Source organism: Bos grunniens, chromosome 2, assembly GCF_055505025.1.
Source record: "Bos grunniens cultivar Pamir isolate PY7600 chromosome 2, Bosgru_T2T1.0, whole genome shotgun sequence".
Classification (NCBI taxonomy): Eukaryota; Metazoa; Chordata; class Mammalia; order Artiodactyla; family Bovidae; genus Bos; species Bos grunniens.
The window spans coordinates 96,966,103-96,991,652 of NC_141166.1; the positions used below are offsets into that span (position 1 = coordinate 96,966,103).

A 25,550-nucleotide genomic window follows, 5' to 3' on the forward strand; every position below is an offset into this window, starting at 1 on the left:
CTCTCACAGTTAAAATATAGTAAACAAACACAACTGTTATTCTATAAGAATCAAGGTAACTTGAAGAAATTTCATAACATTAGTTAATGGAATCTATGTTAAGCATAAAAATGAAATTTATTTTAGGTTATATTTGGACAAATTTCATGTAATTTATTGTCATTCAGTTTTATATTAGTGATAGAAATTTTCACTTTGAAAAAAATCTCAGTTTCTGAAAATACATAATCATTTTTTAATATGGATGGTTTCCAGTTATTTACTTTGCCATTTCACTTGCATTAAAAAGATATTAATCAACCAATCATTTTTTCCTTTTCTATGAGATGCCTAGAGAATAAGTAAAATGCTTAGCTGGTAATTTACATTTTGGGTAGTTGTGGCTTTTACTCAGTTTTACCCAGCCCGTTTTTCATCCCAAATCACTTAATCCAAAGATTTTAAAAATTGTTTCTTTGATACAGAACTCAGTTCTAGAAATGTGTAAAGATGTGCAGAAGAAAACAGCTCTCATTTTTTCTAGAAGCATCTACTTGTAAATTAAAATTATAAAACTGAACATATGGTAAAACCTCATGCCACTCAAAAAGTATTTTGCATAATAAAAATCCTTCATCTTTTCTCTAGTTCTTGACTCTCAGTAACTATCTCCTAAATACTTTTAAATTAACCACTTAATACTTTTTTTTGTTACTGTGGTAAAACACACATAAAAATTACCATCTTACAATTTTAAATGTACAGTTTAATCGTGTTAAATACAGTCATCCTGTTGTGCACCCATCACCACTACTTACCCCCGTAACTCTTAATCTTATAAAACTCTAACTCTGTAACCATTTAATAATTCTCCATTCTCCCCTCCTCCCACACCTAGCAATCTTCAATATTTTCTTATGTAAGACTTCTTTTTGATTAAGCAAGGAAGGGTTACTTTGGTTTTAGATTTTATTGCTAATTTCACTAAACATGGGAGTCATTAAAAAGTACAAAGTCCTGAAAAATGCTTTAAAGGTTCTGAGAATAAGGTGCTATATGCTAAGAAAACACCAAGGGCATTTGAAATTGTAAAAGTAGCTAATAACATCAGTAACCATCATAGTACTATGTAGGATTTTCTTTTAGTAGATAAAATACATACACTTTGCAAGAGTCTTCATTATATATAACAGCTAGCTAGTTTTTAATTTTACCTTTAATGATAAAATAACCACTTTTTTTCACCAACTTTTCAATTTAATAAAAACTGAAGACATGTTATTGATATATTACGACAAAGACATATATGCCCTCTTTCTCAACATAATTCTGCAATTAACAAGTCTACAATTTTAACATTACAAAAGTTAACTTATAGCAAGGACCCTTATAGTGATAAGTAATAAATCTAATTACCATATTCTTTGAATAGATGTAATATAAATTTCATTGCTCACTTAAAAGTTCTAAAGTTAACAGCATAAACTTGAAGTTGAGTAATTAAGTAATCCTTATATAGACACTTATTAAAGTATTTATACATATTATCTTAAATCTACATCTATCATTTTGCCAATTAAAATTAGGACTTTAATTGCAATTAAGTAATTTAATTGCCAATTGAACAGCAAAATTGCTAAGTGACTAATTTTAATGCCTATTTTAATTACCAATCATGACTGGGGAGGGAGCTAATCAAGTTACATCAAGCAGTACCAGAGTAATGATGTGAAGAAAAAAAAAAAAAAAGTAGAACAAACATTCAAGGCTACATGCTTTAAAAAAAAAAATAAATAAATAAATGCAAACACAATCTTATAAATGTATAAAAATACTGTATTTCAATATCTGAATACAGAACATGGAATAGAACAAGATTAACTAAAGAAGCCTCTGTCAATCTTCAAAGTAAGGAAAACCAAATCAAATTTTTATGTATTTGCATGCCCCTCACACTAACTCAGATAAAAACAAAGCTGCATATAGTTGAGAATAAAAGACTGTTTCCTGCTTGGCTGGTTAAATATTTACAGATTGACAGTTTAAAAAAAAAAAAATTAAATGAAAGGTTATAAAAGAGAAACAAGTTTCCAACACAGCAATATGGGTTTTAAATTTGAAAAGCAAACAGGGCCAGTGCAGTGGGCCTGTATACTCTTTCCTGAGGGCTCTCCTCCCCACCCCCACCCACTCGAATGACGTGTTCTAATAGAGGCCTAACGCCTATCCATGACTTGTCTCATATTACCTTGAGAAAGGCGTAAATCTGTCCTATCTTAAATAATTTAAAATACATTCATAAGTAAAAAAGATAAGAAAGCACCAAGGATTACATCACAATTAAAATTACTCAGAGCATGGGGAATATACCTTGTCCTGATAGTATTTCTTCACTTTCAATTAAAAACATACTTGCCAGCTCAAGATAAACCAGCAGGCAACCAGAAATACTGATGAAAATCTTGGCCAAAACAAACACATTTTCAAAAGTTTTCACATTCAAACAAATTCTCAGATTAGCAGTATGGAAGGGCCATACTGAAAGAGGGAGGTGAAGTTGGGAGCTTAAAAATTAGAAAGTGATTCCCTGATAGACAATAACAATGCCAGTACTTTCAAAGCTAGAGGGATTGCCTTGGCAGCCAGCCACCTCATCTAGAGTAACAATGGACATCCATCAAATCTTCACTTCAAATAAGTCATGATGCAAGACGCATATCTTGTTTTTGTTATTATATATGTATACCAAATACACACATAGTTTTTGTCCATGAATGGGCCTGAAATTATGAACGATGTACGTAATACTTTAACTTGAGAAAAGGCAAATATTGCTGCTTAGGATTTTACGTACTAATGGACTTGAATTGTGAAATAAAGCACAGCAGGACTTTCAGCCTGGCTTTTGAAGAACGAAAACGTTAATAATCACCGGGCTTGACAAAAGCCTGCAGTATCTGCTCATGACAATAACAGCTTTATAAGGCGAGTTCTGTGTGACTGATTAAAGGACACACTCACAACCTATTCAGAAGTCATGGAGATGTAGTCATGATTAACAGCCTCACTACAGATCAAGGTTAAAACTCATTGAATGCTGATGCTACAGAGAAATACAATTTCAGCCATTAAAAGATTACCCAAAAACAGTCTCCAGTAAGGGTTGTCATAACTCAGATATATCTTATTTTGTTCTGTATAAAATTTTCTAAAAAGATCTTATATTATTTCATAATTATCAAAATCATTGCCCGGACTCAAGCACTAGGTAAAAAATCATCTATTACAAAAAGAAAAAAAGGAGACGTTATCTTGTAATTTAAAAATGAATTATGAAACTTTCATGACTGAAAATGTTTTCAGGTCTATTTTGTGTATTACCCTAGTTTATCAGTTCACATGAATTAATGTGGTTTATGTATTGTTGGAAGCAAAATCTTTTAAAAGATAGTATGCCCACAGCTTTCATATATCCCTTAATAGGAAAAAGTTTTTAAAAAGTTGTAGTATTTTACTGTTTTTACACTTAAGTTTCTTGTCTTGCAATGTTGCATCTCTGTATTAGTGAAGGAAAAAGGAGGGATACAGCAAAAGACAACCATGTTTATAATCTGAAATTAGAGCCAAACATTTTATTAATCACCAGGATATTTTTAAAAAGACCTGGGAAATATTACAGGATCATTCTACTAGGATCTAACAGTGACTTCAGTATGCTGTCACTGACATGTTCCAAAGAAAAAAAAACAAACCACCAGTACCACCACATACAGAATTCAAGTTCAGGTGAGTTGCCGAGGGAAGAGAAACTATTTTGCTAAGGAGGTCCTTATATTTCATATTTCTGAGTACATTTTTGTAAGTTACTTTCCTAAGAATGAAGTATTAAAAAAACAAAATTTCAAAGAGTTAATAAATGGATTTTAGGAGTTATAGTGAAACGATTCACAAAATAGATTTTTCTTGGGAGTCCTTTAATTTGGGGAGTTCTTAAAGTATGGTGTTCCTGATGATCGGTCTTAAGTCACTAGCTCTGGAAATCGTATTTTCTATTTCTCCATACTCTCTTCAATTAGTATTTGGTCAGCTGATTGGCAATTACCAAGACAACAGTTTCGCTAAACTTTTATAACTATAAGCCAGAGGTTGGGGGGGGGGGGGGGCGGGGAGGGGAAGAAGGACAATACAGAAAGGGATTTTTCAGCCAGAGTGGTTTGACAGGGCCCCTCACACTACAAATAGATGTTATAAAATTTGAAATGTAGCTCTGAAGTTCAGTTCATACCACAGAAACTGTGGGATGCTATCTTCCTGTTGTTATAACGTATCAGGTCAAGGGATATAAATTGTACCAGGTAATTCATTTTGCCGTTCAGAGAGTCATTAAGTTCCTCCCAGAATATATGTGATTGATATCCCTGGAGGTGAAAGGCTAACGGAACCATATGGCAACATGTTGCATTCCGTATGCTATCTGCCCATCCGTGCTTAAGATGCCATTAGCAACATCTGTACCTAACGGAAATCCAGCTGCGCCGACGCCGGCTGACGGAATTGTACTTGGGGGGAAATCTAGCTTAGCGCCATTAACTTGAGACTCAGAGTCTATCTACCAGGACGGATGGAAGCTTTCACAATTAGACGAGACGACACAAATGCTTTATTAAAGTTTAATTTTGAACTCCCAATTAGCGAAACTGCATTACAAATCGATTGCAATTTCCTAGAAGGCACAGCAAGTTCTCTGCCTGCCTGCCACGTGCGAGAGGCTCCAGAGCTAGCTTGCCCAGCTTCCGACAGCTGAAAGGGGATGGTTCAGAGCCGGTCTCCGTGTCCCAGGAAGTCCCTAAAATCCTCGCCAGTCCCTCCTTCCGCGGGGCGGGGGCGGGCGAAGGGAGGGCTCCAAAGTCCCCGGCGAGGAGAGAGAGCGGGAGGGGGAGGGGCGGCGGCGGCGGCGGCGGGGAGGGGGTGGGGGCCTCTAGCGTCCTGGCCTCTCGAAGGAGCCTCAGCTAGTCACGCAGAAGTTTCTCTTTCGCTTCTCGCGCCACACACTCAGGTTGGCTTCCTGCGCGCCGGCCCGCGGGGCGGAGAGCGGGGAGTGGAGGGGAGACAGGAGTCCCAGAAGGGCTGCCCGGCGTCCACACCCACCCCAGGTCCCCTCCCTTCCCCCGACCCAAACAAAGCCCCAGCTCCTGGTCCAGGATACGTTACCTGCCCGGCGCTCCCGGCCCCTCGGTCACCGCGTCCCCCGCTGGGCGCGCCTTGGGCGGGTCCCGCTCCCCGCGACGCACAAAGCGGTCGCCCCCGGCCGGCTAAAGCCCCCTGTCTCGTCATGTTGGGGGGCCAGAAGGGAAAGCGGGGGAGATGGAAGCGGTTGGGGCGAGGGAAACTTAACTGATTAAATTTTTTAAAAAGAAAAGAAAAAAGCAGCTGGCGGGGCCCGGCCAGGGGCAGAAGAGGCCGGTTACCTTTCGGGGGGTCGCGGGCGAGAGGAAGGGGGGTCGGGGAGCGGCTGCCCGCCCCCCTCCCCCGGCCCCCAGCGGCGACGGCAGCTGCACACACAGAACCCCATTGTCGCCGGCGCCCGGCGCGCAGCCCCGCGGACTCGGCCCCGCGGCCAAGCGCGTCAGCGGCCCCGTCAGTCGGGCCGGGCTCCGTGACGCGCGCGCAGCCCGCGCTATAAATAACCCGCCGCCGGGCGGCCCGGGCTGCTTTCCAGTGACGCCGGGGCGAGGCGCGGGAGGAGGAGGGCGAAAGGAAACAATAAAACCGCCCGCCGCCCTCCCTGACCGCCCTCGGCCCTTCCCTCAGTACTCTCTTGTCCCCGCCCCGGCCTGCCCTGCTCGGAGCGGCGCACGCGAGTGGGAAGGACCTAGCAGAGCCGGCGGGAAGACCCGGGGTCGAGACCCATGCCTCTCCTCCGGGGCAAGAGGAGGCCTCCTTCCACCCGGGAAAGGGCTGGCGCCGAGAACTTGGCAACGAGTTAACAGGTCGCTGAGTTACTCCCACATTGATTTACACAACTTGATGCTTGCTCCGCTTTCTCACACCCCTTTCTAGTTCAGGTCCGGTGTGTTTAGGGCAATAAATCCTTTATTCAAAACAAAAACTTACCCGTTAAACGTCCTCATCTAGCATATTTTAAAGTGTACGCGTATGTTTGCATCTTATTGAGTTCTGCCTACATCCTATCTGGACAGTATGCTTTTTTCCCTAAATTCCACAGGGATTACTTAAATATGTTTTTATGGGGCCAGGCCTGTGTTACTGTTTTGATTTGGGTAGTTGTATAAAGTGTGCAGTAGAATCAGCGTGGGCGTGAATTCCATGACTCACGCATTTAGTCCTAGAGCCTTTGTACGTGTTTTTTTGGCCTGAATATACCATAGGCCTTGAACATAGAACATTTGAATTTTCCAAAGTCTATAATCTTTCAATGTCCTAGCTTTCATCAGTGCTGCCATGTAAAGGGGGCTTTCTCTATAAGTAATTTTTTTTTTTTTTTTTGCCCTCGGGACTTTGTGTTTTAGCTACCATATTTAGGCCATTCTGTCCCACATCCGGACACTCCTTTCTATTATGGTGCCCACATACAACTGGAGGCAGTCTGTTTGTTCCAGGAACCACCATTTAATAGACTAGTAAGAACAGTAGTTCTTCTTGAGCAAAAGATCTCAGGTGTATGAACTCCACATTTTCTGGGATGCTGATATGTAATTTGCAGAAGTCAGCAAAGTTTTTAAGTGACCAGGCATGGATAGAGTGAATTAAAGGGGCTGAGAAAGTGGTTCTTGGCTCACAATCAGGACCAAATATTATAGTGAAGAATTGCCTGGGCCGGTTTTCAGGTTTTAATTATATTTTCATTGTTTCTCTCTATGCCTTCTTGCAGAAATTAGTCTGTCTCTGCTTCAGATTCCTCATCTCCAAAATGAAGGACAAGTGGTTTCTAAGCCCCTTTCAACACTAGCATTGTAGGATTCTAAAGGCTATTACTGGGTTCAGGTGTAAAGTTACTAATGTGTCTTATGGAAAAAAGGTAACCAAATATAGAATTATTCAGTCTTCTGTAGTTTATTATTTTGTACATTATTATTTTGTACACAGAAAATATATTAGGACTACTAAATAAAAAGAATGAATTCATCTCTACCACTAAAACTATATTAAGAGGAAAAAATAGTTGTCACTATTTGCTTTGTTCAAATGACAGCAAACACAGTTAAGGTCTGATGATGTCTTAGGCCCAACACCACGTGAGCGAATAAATTATGAGTAGCAAATATTCAAGGACCGCTTTCTCCAATTTTGCCCTCAAACCTGGGTTGTATGGTCTTTAGGAGGAAGTTTTCAGTTGAAAGACACTAAATTGTTTATCTATCAGCAGTGTTTATGAGATAAGCAAAAGTTATCTCATTGACCACCAGAGACTCAAAATTTACCTCATTCTCCTGTCTCCAGGTTGGTGAAGGCAGAAAACATAAAAGCAGAAGAAACAAGTTTAGAGCCAAAGCATTTGCTTCACATAGACACCACCAAAGTGTGATCACAACTAAAAGTTAACCAGTATTTTCCCGGTTCCAAAAGCACATCTGTCTCCCATTTCCATAAAATGTTCTGTATCTCTGATTTAATTCCATCTTAAAGTTCTTTCTTCTGGAGCTTATAAAGAGGTATTTTTCTTTCACTGCTACTTTTCTGAAACTTCCAATTTCTCACATAGTTTTAAACTCTCTTGCTTATTTCTTATCCTTTTTCCATGCAGCCATGGAATGGAACTTAAACTTTTAGAGTAAGAGAATAGATTGGGGGGGGTGGGAAGATGGGACAAATTAAGAGAGTAGCGTTGAAACATACATCTTACATTCAGTTCAGTTCAGTCGCTCAGTCGTGTCTGACTCTTTGCGACCCCATGAATTGCAGCACGCCAGGCCTCCCTGTCCATCATCAACTCCCGGAATTTACCCAAACTCCTGTCCATCGAGTCGGTAATGCAATCCAGCCATCTTATCCTCTGTCCCCTTCTCCTCCTCTGTTGTCCCCTTCTCCTCCCGCCCCCAGTCCCTCCCAGCATCAGGGTCTTTTCCAATGAGGAGTTTCAGCTTCAGCATCAGTCCTTCCAATGAACACCCAGGACTGATCTCCTTTAGGATGGACTGGTTGGATCTCCTTGCAGTCCAAGGGACTCTCAAGAGTCTTCTCCAACAAAAGCATCAATTCTTCGGTGCTCAGCTTTCTTTATAGTCCAACTCTCACATCCATACATGACCCCTGGAAAAACCATAGCCTTGACTAGACAGACCTTTGTTAGCAAAGTATTGTCTCTGCTTTTGAATATGCTATCTAGGTTGGTCATAACTTTCCTTCCAAGGAGTAAGCGTCTTTTAATTTCATGGCTGCAGTCACCATCTGCAGTGATTTTGGAGCCCCCCAAAATAAAGTCTGACACTGTTTCCACTGTTTCCCCATCTATTTCCATGAAGTGATGGGACCAGATGCCATGATCTTACATTACCTCCTGTAAAATTAGATAGCCAGTGGAAATTTGCAGTGTGATGCAGGGAGCTCAAACCTTGTGCTCTGTGACAACCTTAAGGGGTGGGATGGGGTGGGAGGTTGGATGGGGTGGGAGGTGGGAGGGAGCTTCAAGAGGGAGGGGTCATGCCTATATCTATGGCTGATTCATGTTGATATATGGCAGAAACCAACACAATATTGTAAAGCAGTTATCCTCCAATTAAAAATAAATAAATTATAACTTTAAAAAAAGTTTAACAGACTGAGAATTAGAGTATCCAGACTAAAACAGAAACATGCCCAATTTTAGAGAGGTGAAAAAAAGCTTAGTTCTAGGACCGGTAGAAGTACAAGTGAAACAGTTTTCTCAAAGTAAAAGCAAAAAAAAACCCAGAACCATCATGCTGAAATTTGTAAAAATAAAAGTAGGAGACTGAAAATTTGACACCATAAAGCTTGTTACAGTTTTTTAAAACTGAATGTTTTAGCATGTGGACATTTCTCAATATTTCCAAAATTTCTGTGTACCTGAAATTAAATCCTTTGAAAAGACTTCTCTAAGGTAACAATATTGAAGAATTTATTAGAGAAACTATTGTGCAGTCTTGCCTTATTACTCAGTTAATCCTGATCTATGTTTAGAGAGGCGTGCCAGCCAGGTTGAGGCTTCAAAGAAATGAGCACAACATTTGCTGTTTCCCGTGCGGTAGTGCAGTAGAGATAGAAAATAGTTTGGGTGATAGAAAATTCATTTTGGACACTATCATTGAAGTCCTAGTATAAGCAAATGCAGTAACCTTTAAATGGATAAACAGAAGCCTAACAATAAAAAGCTACTGGATTCTCAGTATTCCAAATGAAAGGGGCAAGCAAGGTTATAGATCTAGGAGCTTTCTGCGTTTAAAAAGCCAAAAAATAAAGGTAGGTGGTGTTCTTAAAAGAAGGTTGACTAAATTCAGCAAAATTAACAGGGCTTCCAACGTCAGTTCAAAATATGAACATACATATATAACTGGTTCTTTTTTTTTTTCTTCTGATTTCAATGATTTATCCCCAAGTTGTAGAGCCTTTGGTAACTCCTTGATGGGACCCATTATAGACAACTTTGTTTTTCCTGGATAAATTTGATATAATATAAATTATATCAAACCTGGATTTGTTAACAGTGAATTTTTAAAAATTCTTAGTGGAGGCTTCAGGGTCCCTGGCTTGTGTGCTCTCTGATTCATTCCTGGTTCTTCTTTCCCCGTCTCTGGTCTGTAATCACAGAGGAGCTGATCCTGCAAGCAGCAAGCAGCATTGCCTTGCCTTCCCTGAGGAACTAGTGCCAGCTGGGTGTGACCAGTGGGAAGCAGGAAAGGAGACAGCTGAAGGATGGGGCAAGCATAATATTCCTCATCTGCCCCCTGCTCTGAAAAGTGAAAGTGTTAGTTGCTCAGTCCTGTCTGAATCTGTGACCCCATGGACTGTAGCCCACCAGGCTCCTCTGTCCCATGGAATTCTCCAGGCAAGAATACTGGAATGGGTAGCCATTCCCTTCTCCAGGGGATCTTCCTCACCCAGGTATCAGACAGATTCTTTACTCTCTGGGCCACCAGGGAAGCCCAAATGCCTTGTGACCCTTGACCCTGGGCTCCAGTAACATCGCCTTTTCCCTTTATTCCTCCCACTTAAGAATTATAGTTGTTTTATCCTATTTTTTAGGATAGTTGTTTTATCCTAGAGTCACTGCCTTCTTTGGGGGCTCTCTTCTCCCTTTCATCGCCTATTTTTACAAATTGCTTAAGTTAAATTCTCCCTGTGTTGACTTCTTAGAGCAGTTTCTGTTTGGAGCCTGACTCTACATCCTGTTGAAAGGCATCAATGATACACATGAAAAACTTACTCCTTGATTTTCTTTTGCTGGAAATTCTTTATTTTAAATGTGCTATTTAAAAGTACTAATGAAGGATTCAGTCCTCAAAAAAGCAGAAACCCCACACATTAAAAAAAATCAATTTTCCGTGGTCACAATATTCAAAACTATAAACACAAAATATTATAAGCTTATATAAGTCAGATCGGAGCTATACTTAGCTGAGACTGATATATAAATTCCATCCTAAAAAGAAAAGTAGCATGTGATACCTGTCAGGACAATTACATCACACATTCTATATAAGGGCTACTCATTTACCAGCTTATTTGCCAGTGGTCTGTCATCAGAGAGAAAGGAAGGGGAGAGAAGGAAAGGAAAAAACCCAGAACTTTCTGTACTACCAATTGGAAATGCCATGTGAGTGAGTCCTTGGGATAATATTTTGAAATCTAAATTATGTTTACACTTTTTTTCCTCCTTGTATTTTCTGCTATTGCTTCTCTCTTCCCTTCCCACGTCTGTAAGCAGGTCTCCTGCTAAATGTTCACTGTCCCAAGACATGGAAAAAAGAAAGGCAAAACAAAATAATCTATTCATGCTTCCGGCTTTGTTTTATAGAATCCTAAATTCTCAGGGAAAAGGGTTTCCGGACAGAACTAAATATCCTGACGGAGCTTCAGAGGGGACTAGTGTTTCCCTGAAAGTAGGAAGAGGATACCCACAGGCACATAGAAGGGGAGAGAGAAACAGCGTGATGGATGTCTCCTGAGGAAGAGACAAGGAGCTGGGAGCTGATACTGGAGGAGTTGTGGAAGTACGGAATCCAGGGTAGGTGGCAAACGAGTCCCCTGAGGTCATGGTTCTAGTATCCAGATGTGTCGTGGCAGATGAATCATCACACAAATACCACCTGGACCTCATTCATCTGTACCAGTGCTTACCTTAGTTATTCCCTATGTTGACCAATTGGCACCCCAAGTAGCCACAAGGACAGTCAGGATATGTGTGGGAGCCACCAGGAATGATCTCTTCCTTTTTTTTGTTCTTAGCACTTCAGCATGAAAAGATGAAAACTGCCACAAATGCAGCAATGGTACAATGCCACAAAACTGCTAGCAATGCAGCTGACACAGAGAAAATGGATCCAAGAGATGGAGGGGAATTGGGAGTTCAAGACTCAAGCCTGGATCAAGCTGTTCCTGAAGCTCATGAGACCTATCAGATTCTCATGTGAGTAAATCAGTTCTCTTTTAGCTACAGTCAATTGGGACTGAATTTTCTGCCATTTGAATTGGAAAGAGATATACTTGTCTCTAATACCTACCTGTTCAAGGCCTTAGTGCTGGGACAGAAGTGCACATACAGAACTTACCCGATGACTAATATTGATGAATACACATAGGATAGAATTTATTATGTTACTGTTACTGGGCAGGGGGGAGGGAGCATTTCATATTGTCACATAGGGAGTGGCATGTCAAAATCAAATAGGAATGCCCATTTTGGGTTAAACCTCTTTCCCTGGGGAGCAGAAGGTAAAGAATCTGCCTGCAATGCAGGAGACATTGGGTTCAATCCCTGGTTGAGGAAGATCCCCTGGAGAAGGGAATGGCTACCCACTCCACTATTCTTGCCTGGAAAATTCCATAGACAGAGGAGCCTGGCGGGCTACAGTCCATGGGGTCGCAAAGAGTCATATATGACTGAGCGACTAACTCCAGGGAGGATGAGACTCTTCTTGTCACAGAGACATTAAACCCTTCTACCATCACAACAGAGAGTATAGTGGTAAAACCTGGAGACAGGAAACACAGCAACCTTTTTGTTCCCTATGTATCTCCCATCTTTTTACTTGTTGATGCACCCAGCCTCAGCTCCCTTTCCTAGTCAATGAAGACTGGTTCCCCAAGTTGCCTGTGTTGCTTCATGTATTAGTACCTTTGCACAAGCTCCTTCCTCAGGCTGGAATGAACTTCCCATACTGTCTACCCTTCAGTACTCAGATCAGGGGCTTTAGCTTCTGTGAAATTTTGCCTGACACCAACACTGCCATGCTCCCTACACCTCCCACCTATACACTCTAAAATTGATCAGTTACTTGTCATACTCTGTACATCTTTCTGTTGTGACCCGTATTCAATTTTTTGTTTATTTCTCTATCTCCCCTCTTAAACTTACCTCTATAAGGGCAAAAATTCTCTCTAATTTATCTTGAAATTTTTAGGACCTGCCCATTAGGCTATCTACAGTTATTTGTAAATAGTGGAAATCATAGACTACATTAAATAAACGAATATGGAAGCAGAAATAGTCATACATTTTTACAGCTGAGATCTTAGAGTCCACCTTATCCTTGTGAATGAAAACATTTACCATAGTAACAAGAATAGCAAAGAAATAAATTCTAAGAGACTGAAAGGTTTAATTTTATTGGAACCCATCACATGATAGCATTCTTTATTCTTGAGCAAATGGTAACCATATATTACAAAGTTTAAGAATTCTCACTTTTTAAACTTTGGCTAAGTTGCTTCTCTTTTTAAAATTTAAGACGTTCTTTTCCTTTAAGTATTTTATACCTGTAAGTATTTTATACTCCAGGGTATAAAATTGCTCCCTAGAACTATGCAATATTTGTGATTATAGAATATTTTAGTATAGCCAAGAACCAAAACATTAGTTCAAATAGCAAATGAAATCAGATACTTAAAAGAGCCAAGTTAATTATACCTGGAAAAAGACCCTCCCTCACTTTGCACACACACACACAAACACACATGCACACACACAAACACATGACATTTATATCTATACTCTTTAATAATTCCATGATTTCAACATCTTTGTGTAGGAAGGGAGTTGCTGTCACTTGAAAAGGTTACTGTGATGCATCCTGTTTCTTACAAACCTATAGGAATCTGGGCATAGTTAGAAGCAGGAGGATGAACAAAGTGAGAATCAACATAACTGAATAAAAATGTAGCCAGTTATCTCCATTTAAGGTAGACTCGGTGCAGATTATGTTATATTTAGGGAAATTTTTCTCTTCCTTAATATGAATTGTCTTTGATAATTATTTTTTGCCTTTGGGAGATATGCTTGTGTAGAATTCAGTGGATAACCAAGAAGAATAAGGTGGCAAATCTTCACTGCTACCAGTGGGCACAAGTTGAAATGCAAACTCTACAAGGAGCTGTGCTGTTAGAGACCCTCTATAGTGTTATTTCATAATGCTTAACTCAGGCTTGGGAAAGGTGTTGCTGCAAATATGCAAATATAATAATATCCTGTGGGTTGCATTGATTGGAAAGAGGGCTGGATCTTTCATGAAATTAAACTACCATGAGTAAGGCAAACCATGGTAAAGATGTGTAGTATAGAGACCTGAAGACAGGCACTCCCCAGCGGTTTGGTGGTAAAGAATCCGCCTGCAAGGCAGGAGACACAGGAGGTGTGGGTTTGACCCCTAAGTCAGGAAGATGGAAACCCACTCCTATTCTTGCTTGGTGAATCCCCTGGACAGAGGAGCCTGGCGGGCTATAGTCCAAAGGGTCACAAAGAGTCGGACACAACTAAGCACCAGCACATTTTCTAAGAGCTGAATCAATTACCGTGGGACTTGAGGCTAGGAATCAGGGTGTGCTCTTAAAGGGATCTCTGTAAGTGGTAAGGTTTTTATTGCTCTTTTCCTTTAAACTGTTGGAAAGTTTTATTTCATGGACAGTTTATAATCTATGCTTTGTGTTGTAATTTCTTTCATTTGTTTCTCACCTTCAGTCAGTATTAACATCTGCACAGACTTGAGTGGTGGTGGGCGTAGAGGGGAGTATGGGACAATCAAAGCAAAGAAGAGCACCGCAAATTATAACCTTCTGCACATCGCACTTCCCTGAGGCCAGGATTGTGATCCCAACGTCTGGCAAGTAGCAGGCAAGTGAATGGTGGCCTCTGAAGGCAGAAGAGGAGAACAAGGCCCTGAAAGAGCTGTAGATGCACAGGTAACTCAGGAGAGGGGGGCAGAAACTTTCTTTGCCAAAGCTGTCAGAGCTTCTTGTCCATTCTAACTCTAAACATTGTATCCCCTCACCCATATTTCCTTCCCCTCAAAATCTGAGTATCTCTTCCCTCTTCCTTCACTTTTTATCATTTTTTACTTGAATTCTGACAACAGCTGCCTATATTGTTTCCTACCACTAGTGCTTCCTTGCCCTAGTCAGGTTCTGCTCCACAAGACTGCCATGGGACTGCCGTGGTTGTCTTTCTAAAGAGTGTTGGCCCTTGACCTTCCCCAGTGCTTGGCCAATACCTCCAGTAAAAACCTTCTTTCTGCTTGTTTACTGTCCTTGGGATTTCTATTGAAAGTTGCACTTTTCTTTCAGAGACATAGGTTTTTCAAGCTGGTAGCCGTTTGTTCATTAAGAGATGCCATTAGAGTCATTTGTCATGCTAAGAGGATTTCATTTAAAGATTTACCCACTTAAAGATTACTCAAGTTTTCAGTATTGAGACAGATGGCAACACAGTAGAAGCTTGATGTGATGTCTTAGAAAATCTGTCAGTTTTGTTTGGGAAAGTAAATGTTCATATAGTCAAAGGTTTTTTAGATAATTCCATAATCTCATCAAATATTTTTGGTCCTAGATAAATCTATAGATGGTAATGTGGGCGTGCTAGAGACCATGGTGGGATCTTTGAACACAGATTTTGAATACAAATAGACCAATTTGGGGGCTCAAGGATCTTTATCACTACATCTTGTCTTTATCACATTATATCTGGGGCTTTATTATACACAAAGCTCACTTAATTTCCTGGAAGTTAGTTATTTATAGCATTTTCAAAAGTCTTCTATGAAGTTAAATTCATACCCACATTTCTAATATGTGTGATGGTTTATAAAAACATGGAAGAGGAAGAAGGAAACAGAAAATATGCTCCTCTATCCCAATAAGTCATACTATTGAAAAGGGACCCAGACATAGCTTTGAAATCCAGTCTGGAGCTCCCATTATCCCTCTCTTTTCCTATCTTTGGTCTTTTTTTTTTTTAATATGCTGGGTCTTTGTTGAAATACTCTAACTTTGCATAGGCGCTGGAGAGCTCAGGCTAGGTAGTTGCCCCATGGCATGTGAGATCTTAGTTCCCTGACAAGGGATCGAACCTGTGTCCCTGCCTTGGAAGGTGGATTCCTAACCACTGGACCACCAGCAAAGTCCCTTTGGTCTATCTTGAATGATCTATCTATATCTTAGAGAAGTACATCACTGATGTCTTCATACGTGACATTGGTAAAAATTTCTCCTATATTAACAATGTTGTTATAATACATTCAGCTTTGATATTTAGTTTATGTGCCTTAAATCCAAAAGCTCTTCTTCGCCCACTGCTGCCCACGTATGCTGACAACTCTTCTGATCCCAGCAGGAGTAACAGATTTCATTTCTTAAACATTGCAGAACTACAACCAGAGTGTTATTATTAGATGAAAGATCTCATACTGGCTTTGCAATACGGAAAAAAGAAAGAATCGAGATGAAAAGAATCTAGGCTATTTAAAAATGCCCCACATTTTCAAAACCGTAATTCCATTTGGTTTTCAAAGGTAACATATTCAAATGGCTCAAAATTCAAAAGGTAAAATTACATCCAGAGAATAATTTCCATCATATCCCTGTTCCCCTGCCATGAAGTTCAGGCTAAACCAATGTTTTAAAATGTTTGTGTTTTCTCCCAGAGATAGTCTACATGTACACAACCAAATGTGAGTTTGCACATTTGTTTAAGTATGTTTCTTATCTGTTTTCCCTTAATAGCTTATTTGGGAGATAGTATTGTATCAATACATAAAGGGCTTTTACTTTTTCCTGGTTGCATACTATTCCCTTGCAGGAATATACATAATTTATTTTATCAGTACCTAGTAAATGAATATGTAAGCTGTTTCTAAAGTTTTGCTAACACAAAGAAATCCCTGCACCTACATCATTTGCTTTAAGGATAGAGATTTCTTTAGTATAAACTCCTAGACATTGAATTTCTTGCTTAAAACTATAAATTTTTAAAGAATGTAATTTATTCATTTTTTTGAATTGTGATAAAAATTCAAAAGGAACAAAAGGATAAATTTTGAAAAGTAAGTCTTCCTCATGCCCCCTTTGCCCAACCCCACACTTCCTTTCCCCAGAAACAAATATGTCATCAGCTTCTTGTGTATCCCTTCAGAGACTTACTCACACACCTAGCACACACATGTAAGACTCCTATGCAGGAGAATGTCCACCTGAGAGAATTTAATGTATTTAGGAAAATACGTATTTTCTTCAAAATTGTAGTCTGCAGAGATCATAAGACTCTTGCTAATATGGCTGACAGCATTCAGTGTAACCATTTAAGTCAGGGACATATTCTTTTATTGCCTCATGCACCATCAGCATTTAGAGTAATTCTACCACTTTTATCTGTGCACAGCTGTTCTGTGTGGAGGGAAGGAAGCATATGGAATAAAGAGCCTTGCACTGTCCTCAGCCAAAAACTGTCTAAGGAGATCTGGTATGGAGTTTGACTTGTGCGAATGGTGAGCCATAGTTACCCTGTAATCCTGTACTCGTATCTAGGGCTTCTCTGCCCCTTTTTCTGTGTTAGATTCTCTGTTCTCTCTGCCCATGTACTTCTCTTTTTCTTAGTGTTCTCCCCCAAATTCTCCTCCCTGCCAACATACATTTTCTTTCTCTCAGAGTATATCTTCCAGTAGACTCAGAGCAAGAGTGTCCAGGAGGTAGATTTTTAAAGATCCTACATTTCTGACAATCTCTTTATTCTTTCTTATAACCTAATTAACAGTTTGGCTGATAATACAGTTTTAGGTGGGAAATACTTTTTTTCAGAAATTTAAACTCGTTGCTCCAGTCCCAGTCTTACTGTTAAGAAACGCAACACTATTGTGATTCTTGACCTGATATTTTCCTCTCTAGAAACTTTGGTGATCTTTCCTTTGTCTTCATTATTCTAAAATTTTCCAGTGTTAACGCTTTGATGTGATTCTGTTTTCATCCATCATATTGAACACTGAATAGGGCTTTCAATTTGGAAATTAATGTCTTACAGTTATGGGGAATTTTCTTGGATTATTTCACTAATGATTTCCTCTTGTATGTTTTCTTTTTTCTCCATTTCTGGAAATATCTTAATTATATATTATACATTAGATCTTCTGGTCTAGTGCTTTAATTTCTTATCACTTTTATACTTGTTTTTATTTAATTTTGTTTCTGTTATATTTTTAAAGAAATTCCATACCTGTATTTTCCAATTGACAGTCTCATAAACTTAATTTTTAATTTATTTTTATGGTTGCAAAATATATATAACATATTTACCATTTTAACCAATATTAGGTGTATGGTGCAGTGGCATTAAGTAAGTTCACATTGTTGTGCAACCATCACTACCATTCACCTCCAGAACTTTCTCATCTTCCTAAACTAAAACTCTGTACCCATTAAATTACAACTCCTATTCCTTCCTTCCCCATTCCTCTGCATTAGAGATTTTCTCAGATGTCTTATAATCCTAGATTTTCTGCTTCCAGTTAAGAATGAAAGACTAAAAGCTGATTGGGAGCTCTGAATGCATACACCCATATGGAACTCACTGATCATGAGCTTTATTGCAAGGTGATCTGGAAAGACTATTTGTTGGATATCCTGGTTAGCTATAGTTTTAGATCTTTCCAGGTGGAATGGCCAGGTATTAGTCCACCTTTCTGGTTTGTGGAGGGTCAAGATTTGGCTGCCAGTGTCCTGGGAGCTGAGCGGAAAAGGGGCTTGAAGGGATGTTTTCAATGGAATATTAGGTCTTCAACTGTGCCTGGCCTCTATAAGTCCAAAATAACACGAGGGACTTATTCCAAAGTGGGGAGAGTCAATCTTCCTTCGGCATCAGTTTGAAAAGGAATTCACAGACAGAACTGCTCCTTGGTCAGCTTTCACCCAGTCCTCCAGGAGACCGTCCCTCCTTCATTTTCAGTTTCAGAATTCTCTAGGGCTGTCATTTCTTGGAAGATTCTGTTGTGTTAATGGGAGTGTTTCTCAGCTTTCTCCCTAACTAACTTAGTTTCCTCTCTTTGAGATCTGCTAAGTCTGTCAGATTTCATTCACCTATTTTCCAGTTTTCAAAAGTATGTTGCTGTCACCTCTCTTCCTCCTTGTTTTTTTTTTTTTTTCTAAGCTTTTTATTTTGCATTTCGGTATATAGCCAATTGACAATGTTGTAATAGTTTCAGGAGAAGGGACTCAGCCCTACACATATATGTATCCATTCTCACCCTACACCCCCTCCCATCCAGGTTGCCACGTAACGTTGAGCAGAGTTCCCTGTGCTGTACGGTAGGTCCTTGTTGGTTATCCATTTTAAATAGAGCAGAGTGTACATGCCAATCCCAAACTCCCTAACTATCCCTTCCCCCTATCCTTGTGTGTGTGTCTTTAAAAAGATTTCTTTCACCGGATTTCCTGAAGTGTTGGCAGTTAATGTGTGTGTTCAGTCCTTCCTTCTACCCCACACTGGCACAGCATATTTAATGCTTGCCTGGAAAAAGAGGATAAGGATCTCCTTGATTCAACAAGCTTCCAATAAATTTAGGGATTTGGAAATAAGTTTTATGCCATTAACTTAATATTGCCTCATTGAAAATTCTCTCACTTCCTCATTTTAAGGAAATATTTAGAAATTGGTTTATTTCTCCACCACTAAGTTACTCACCTTGGACCTAAATCATGAAGTGCCTATTCTACTAAGGCAGTTGACATGTCAGGAAATAAAATCTCCTTTTTGAAGGTGTAATCAGTCCATAGACACTCTATTAGGAGGAATAATCATTAAGAGAATTATATTTACTTATGGTGGATTTTAAATTATAAATTATTTCTGTAATTTGGTTCCCATTTATCAATAAAGGGGCTCCTCTAGTTTTTTTTTTTTTTTAAGATTCACATATTTTCTTTGAGGTCATTGCAGTTTGTCAAAGTAGTGTTGCACCTAATGGAAGTGAAATAAACTTAAAAATAGCACCTGTTTATTACTCAGATATATCTGTTCCCTCTGCTTCATTTTAGTCATAGCTATTTAATTTCCTGAAACAAAAAACAAACAGATTTTTCACTAATGTCAGTACTGCAGAGCTAGCATGGGACAGAAGAGCCAGCTGTACTCGATTTCATCTTATGCATCATCAACAAAATTGGCAGCTAGGTTCTGATTTCAGAGCCTTTATGGTTAATGATGATGTACAAGCTGTGCTTGATTTTCAGATATAAGCCTAGTCTTTGCTGACAGAAAAATCTATTTTTGATTTGTAAATTGAGCAAATCTGATGCAAAATTATTGATGTAGGATAAACGCAGATCATGAGGATAGCATTTTTAGACTTACATTTCTAACCCTAAAACCACTCCAGTTCATTGTTATTATCATCATTCTCATCCTTACAAATATTAGCATTACAATGATGGTAACTAAGTATTTAACTAAAACTGCAGTTAAGTTTTGTGAGTCATATATTGACGAGTATACTAACTTAAGAATATGACTGCAATGAAAAGAAGCAACAGAACTAATCAGCAATCAATTCTCTTAGCATCCCTATTCTGTGTATAAGACTAATTCAGAATCATGTTGCAAGAGATTATGGGTAACATCTGATATTATGTAAAGAATGGTGGAGCAAATAGGTGTGAAAGAGGGAAAAAATGTTCTTTGATTGTAAGCTCTTTGACAATAGCAATTATAACTCAGTCATTGCTTCAAGCAACTACTATACTTTTTGAATTCATGCAACTCAATTTTATCATACTTGCTAATGTAATGCTGTGGAATTTTTTAATAGAAGCAGCAATATTGGCGTAGTACAAATTATGGAGCTATGAAATCTTGTCTTAGATGTTCTCTTCTCTTGTCCCAACAGGAGCCCCACAACACACACACCACCATCCACCCCCACCCTCCTGTTCTTTTATGCTTCCCTGTTTCCTGGTGGTACTGCTCCCAAACCCCTGCTCAGGCTTGCTCCTCCCTTATTCCATACCTGTCACTCCTCAACCTTATCAAAACTTATCTGCCCTTTGTCCCATTCTTTAAGATTTTGCAAGGACACACATGTTAAGAGCTTAAAAATATTTATTTTCTTACCATGTTATCCTTCTAGGAGTACAGATTTGCATTTTTAAGAGGAACTCTTGAAGACCTATTGCCAGCAGTAGAAATGTCACATTTTTCTGTCTGTCAAGAGTGGCAAAAATCCATATCCTACAATAACCGGCTTTTACTTATTGATTCTACCCAGCCTAAAATGTGTGTTTTTGAAGCATAATGAGGTACAGATTAAGAGCAAGGGCTTTGCAGTCAAATGGATCTAATTTTGAAACTAAGCTCTGACACTTATTAGCTGTTGGTCATAATTTACTTGTCTTTAAGATGGGATACCAATCCCTTAGGGTTGTAGTGAGATGTAAGTAAATGAATGTAAGTGAGATGTAAATGAATGTAAATGTAAATGAGAAGTAAGTAAATGAATGCATATAAAATTATTACTATAATGTTGAGAAATAGTGGAAGTTCAGTAATTGGGAACTGCTATTATTATTTGCATAATTCATTTATTAATATATAACATATTCTTCTAAATTGTTGATTTTTCTTAATCTCAAATACTGGTTATATATAAATATAACTAAATAAACCAAGAATATGTAAGGCTTTGTTTCTTTAAGACTTTGCATATAATAATCACTATGCTATGCTATGCTATGCTAAGTCACTTCAGTCGTGTCCGACTCTGTGTGACCCCACAGACGGCAGCCCACCAGGCTCCCCCGTCCCTGGGATTCTCCAGGCAAGAATACTGGAGTGGGTTGCCATTTCCTTCTCCAATGCATGAAAGTGAAAAATCAAAGTAAAGTCGCTCAGTCGTGTCCGACTCTCAGCGACCTCATGGACCGCAGCCTACCAGGCTCCTCCGTCCATGGGATTTTCCAGGCAAGAGTACTGGAGTGGGGTGCCATTGCCTTCTCCTAATTGGCTATATCCCAATATAAAATAAAAAGTTCAAAATAAAATATAAAAGAAATGGTTTAAATAAAGAAAAAGATAGGTTTTCACACCAATGTATTTTAATTGAACCAAACCATTTTTTGTGGTTTTCTTCACTAAGATCAAGTGAAATATGCACCATCTCTTTTGTTATCAGTAAAACAGAAACCTTACAAGTTATAAGCAATAAACCAGTATCCTAGGGCCCAATTTACTACTGCTGCTGCTGCTGCTGCTGCTGCTAAGTCGCTTCAGTTGTGTCCAACTCTGTGCGACCCCATAGACGGTGGCCCACTAGGCTCCTCTGTCCCTGGGATTCTCCAGGCAAGAATACTGGAGTGGGTTGCCATTTCCTTCTCCAATGCATGAAAGTGAAAAGTGAAAGTGAAGTCGCTTAGTCGTGCCTGACTCTCAGCGACCGCATGGACTGCACCCTACCAGGCTCCTCTGTCCATGGGATTCTCCGGGCAAGAGTACTGGAGTGGGTTGCCATTGCCTCCTAGATATTCTTGCCTGGAGAATCCCAGTGACGGCTATAGTACGGGGGGTCGAGAAGAGTCAGACACGACTGATCGACTTCACTTCCACTTTTCACTTTCATGCTTGGAGAAGGAAATGGCAACCCACTCCAGTATTCTTGCCTGGAGAATCCCAGGGACGGTGGAGCCTGGTGGGCTGCCGTCTATGGGGTTGCACAGAGTCAGATATGACTGAAGCGACTTAGCAGCAGCAGCAGCAGCAGATTACTAGCAAGGTACAACATATTACACTCTGGGGTCCTAAAGAGTTAATTTATCCTTATGAAGTGCAACCTGGCTTATTATCAGGAAATAATTTAAACAGACCAGGACCCAGTGACCCCACAGAGACTGGGCCAGAATTGTATTTGAGTATCTCCTGCAAAGGTATGGGTCAGCAGTGGCCTGGTGCAGGGGCAGGGGCTCTGGGTGCAGCAGACCTGGGTATGGCATAAGCCCTCTTGGAGGAGGTCACCATTAACTCTACCATAGAGCCGCCAAAACTTACACAGGACTGGGAAACAGACTCTGGGAGGGCACAGACAGAACCTGGTGCACACCGGGACCCAGGAGAAATGAGCAGTGACTCCACAAGAGACTTACCTAGACTTGCCCATGAGTGTCCAGGAGTCGTGAGTGTCCAGGAGTCTCCAGCGGAGATATGGGTCAATGGTGGCCTGCTGCAGGGTCGGGAGCACTGAGTGCAGCAGTGAATGCCTGGGACCTTTTGAAGGAGGTCACCATTATCTTCATTACCTCCACCATAGTTTGGCCTCAGGTCAAATAACAGGGAGGGAACACAGCCCCACCCATCAACATAAAATTGGATTGAAGAGTTACCGAGCATGGCCCCACCCATCAGAACAAGACCCAGTTTCCCTCTCAGTCAGTCTCTCCTATCCAGAAGCTTCCATAAGCCTCTTATCCTTATCCATCAGAGGGCAGACAGAATGAAAACTACAATCACAGAAAACTAACCAAACTGATCACATGGACCATAGCCTTGTCTAACTCAATGAAACTGAGCCATGCCCTGTGGGGCCATCCAGGACGGGTGGGTCATGGTGGAGAGGTCTGACAAAATGTGGTCCACTGGAAAAGGGAATGGCAAACCCCTTCAGTATTCTTGACTTGAGAACCCCATGAATTGCATGAAAAGGCAAAAAGATAGGACACTGAAAGATGAACTCCCCAGGTCGGTAGGTGCCCAATATGCTATGGGATATCAGTGGAGAAATAACTCCAGAAAGACTGAAGAGATGGAGCCAAAGCAAAAACAACACCCAGTTGTGGATGTGTCCGGTGATGAAAGTAAAGTCTGATGCTGTAAAGAGCAATATTGCATAGGAATATGGAATTTTAGGTCCATGAATCAAGGCAAATTGGAAGTGGGTCAAACAGGAGATGGCAAGAGTGAACATTGACATTTTAGGAATCAGTGAACTAAAATGGACTGGAATCAGTGAATTTAAATCAGGTAACCATTATATCTACTAGATATAATCCCTTAGAAGAATTCAAGAATCCCTTAGAAGAAATGGAGCGGTTTTCATAGTCAACAAAAGAGTCCAAAATGCAGTACTTGATGAAATCTCAAAAATAAAAGAATAATCTCTGTTCATTTCCAAGGCAAATCATTCAATATCACAGTAATCCAAGTCTATGCCCTGACCAGTAATGCTGAAGAAGCTGAACGGTTCTATGAACTCCTATAAGACCTTCTAGAACTAATATCCAAAAAAGATGTCCTTTTCATTATGGGGGACTGGAATGCAAAAGTAGGAAGTCAAGAAACACCTGGAATAACAGGTAAATTTGGCCTTGGAGTACAGAATGAAGCAGGGCAAAGGCTAACAGAGTTTTGCCAAGAGAACGCACTGGTCATAGCAAACACCCTCTTCCAACAACACAACAGAAGACTCTATACATGGACATCACCAGATGGTCAATACTGAAATCAGATTGATTATATTCTTTGCAGCTGAAGATGGAGAAGCTCTATACAGTCAGCAAAAACAAGACTGGGAGCTGACTGTGGCTCAGATCATGAACTCCTTATTGCCAAATTCAGACTGAAATTGAAGAAAGTAGGGAAAACCACTAGACCATTCAGGTATGACCTAAATCAAATCCCTTATGATTATACAGTGGAAGTGACAAATAGATTCAAGGGATTAGATCTGATAGAGTGCCTGAAGAACTATGGACGGAGTTTCATGACATTGTACAAGAGGCAGCGATCAAGACCATCCCCAAGAAAAACAAATGCAAAAGGCAAAATGGTTGTCTCAGGAGGCCTTAAAAACAGCTGAGAAGAGAAGCGAAAGACAAAGGACAAAAGGAAGTTCAGTTCAGTTTCTCAGTCTCCGACTCTTTGCGACCCCATGACTGCAGCACGTCAGGCCTCCCTGTCCATCACCAACTCCTGGAGTTTACTGAAACTCATATCTGTTGAGTCGAAGATGCCATCCAACCATCTCATCCTCTGTCATCCCCTTCTCCTCCTGCCTTCAATCTTTCCCAGCATCAGGGTCTTTTCCATTGAGTCAGTTCTTTGCATCAGGTGGTGAAAGGACTGGAGTTTCAGCTTCAGCATCAGTCCTTCCAATGAATATTCAGGATTGATTTCCTTTAGGATAGACTGGTTGGATCTCCTTGCAGTCCAAGGGACTCTCAAGAGTCTTCTCCAACACCACAGTTCAAAAGCATCAATTCTTCAGTGCTCAGCTTTCTTTATAGTTCAACTCTCACATCCATTCATAACTACTGGAAAAAACATAGCCTTAATTAGACTAGGACCTTTGTTGGCAAAGTAATGTCTCTGTTTTTTAATATGCTGTCTTTTCTTCCAAGGAGTAAACATCTTTTAATTTCATGGCTGCAGTCATCATCTGCAGTGATTTTGAAGCTCAAAAAAATAAAGTCTGCCACTGTTTCCACTTTTTACCCATCTATTTGCCATGAAGTGATGGGACCAGATACCCATTTGAATTCAGAGTTCCAAAGAATAGCAAGGAGAGATAAGAAAGCCTTCCTCAGTGATCAATTGAAAGAAATAGTGGAAAATAATAGAATGGGAAAGATTAGAGATTTCTTCAAGAAAATCAGAGATAACAAGGGAGCATTTCATGCAAAGATGAGCACAATAAAGGACAGAAATGGTATGGACCTAACAAAAGCAGAAGATATTAAGAAGAGGTGGCAAAAATACACAGAAGAACTATACAAAAAAGATCTTCATGACCCAGATAATCACGATGGTTTTATCACTCACTTTGAGCCAGACATCCTGGAATGCAGAGTCATCACTAGGAACAAATCTAGTGGAGTTGATAGAATTCCAGTTGAGCTATTTCAAATCCTAAAAGATGATGCTGTGAAAGTGCTGCACTCAATATGCCAGAAAATTTGGAAAACTCAGCAATGGCCACAGGACTGGAAAAGGTCAGTTTTCATTCCAATCCCAAAGAAAGGCAATGCCAAAGAATGCTCAAACTACTGCACAATTGCACTCATCTCACATGCTAGCAAAGTAATGCTCAATATTCTCCAAGCCAGGCTTCAGCAGTACGTGAACTGTGAAATTCCAGATG

The 25,550-nt window shown here is 40.0% G+C and overlaps 3 protein-coding genes across 11 annotated transcripts in view; 1 reads left to right on the plus strand and 2 right to left on the minus strand.

Moving 5' to 3' along the window:
• The window catches only part of NR4A2 (nuclear receptor subfamily 4 group A member 2), a 17,790-nt gene extending 12,464 nt beyond the window's left edge, over positions 1-5,326 (minus strand). For 3 of the 5 annotated variants that reach the window (XM_086369158.1, XM_086369137.1, XM_086369091.1), the window contains exon 1: positions 5,191-5,326. The gene's annotated coding sequence lies outside the window, so the exon portion shown is untranslated. The remainder of the gene's footprint in view (positions 1-5,190) is intronic. The other 2 variants (XR_015152076.1, XM_086369174.1) reach the window with 2 other exon arrangements.
• Positions 4,636-6,319, minus strand: LOC147378375 (uncharacterized). The gene is made up of 3 exons (XM_086323893.1): positions 6,316-6,319; positions 5,448-5,785; positions 4,636-5,301 (listed from the first exon to the last, which is right to left on the minus strand). The coding sequence occupies exons 1-3, from the start codon at positions 6,317-6,319 to the stop codon at positions 5,032-5,034; spliced, it is 612 nt and encodes a 203-aa protein (XP_086180019.1). The 3' UTR covers positions 4,636-5,031.
• Positions 4,909-21,103, plus strand: LOC147378376 (uncharacterized). Of its 5 annotated transcripts, none has more exons than XM_086369228.1 (6): positions 4,909-5,035; positions 10,973-11,182; positions 11,404-11,584; positions 16,823-16,928; positions 18,699-18,738; positions 20,556-21,103. In XM_086369228.1, exons 3-6 carry the CDS (start codon positions 11,437-11,439, stop codon positions 20,718-20,720), a joined length of 459 nt encoding a protein of 152 aa, XP_086225354.1. In that variant the 5' UTR covers positions 4,909-5,035; positions 10,973-11,182; positions 11,404-11,436; the 3' UTR covers positions 20,721-21,103. The 5 variants fall into 5 exon arrangements, 4 of the variants coding, with proteins under 4 accessions (XP_086225354.1, XP_086225387.1, XP_086225363.1 ...); XM_086369237.1 differs by lacking the exon at positions 4,909-5,035 and adding an exon at positions 5,617-5,969; XM_086369247.1 differs by lacking the exon at positions 4,909-5,035 and adding an exon at positions 10,676-10,771.
• Positions 21,104-25,550: the final 4,447 nt, after the last annotated feature.

What these genes read in the sequence shown, in the direction of transcription:
- LOC147378375 (XM_086323893.1), bottom strand. An exon ending in CGCCCGCGACCCCCCGAAAG is followed by an intron (nt 5,302 to 5,447) that starts GTAACCGGCCTC and finishes ATGACGAGACAG; the next exon opens with GGGGCTTTAGCCGGCCGGGG.
- LOC147378376 (XM_086369228.1), top strand. Translation starts at nt 11,437, where the DNA reads ATGCAGCAATGGTACAATGCCACAAAACTGCTAGCAATGCAGCTGACA. An exon ending in GAGACCTATCAGATTCTCAT is followed by an intron (nt 11,585 to 16,822) that starts GTGAGTAAATCA and finishes ATCTGTGCACAG; the next exon opens with CTGTTCTGTGTGGAGGGAAG. An exon ending in AGAGTTCCCTGTGCTGTACG is followed by an intron (nt 18,739 to 20,555) that starts GTAGGTCCTTGT and finishes TTATCCTTCTAG; the next exon opens with GAGTACAGATTTGCATTTTT.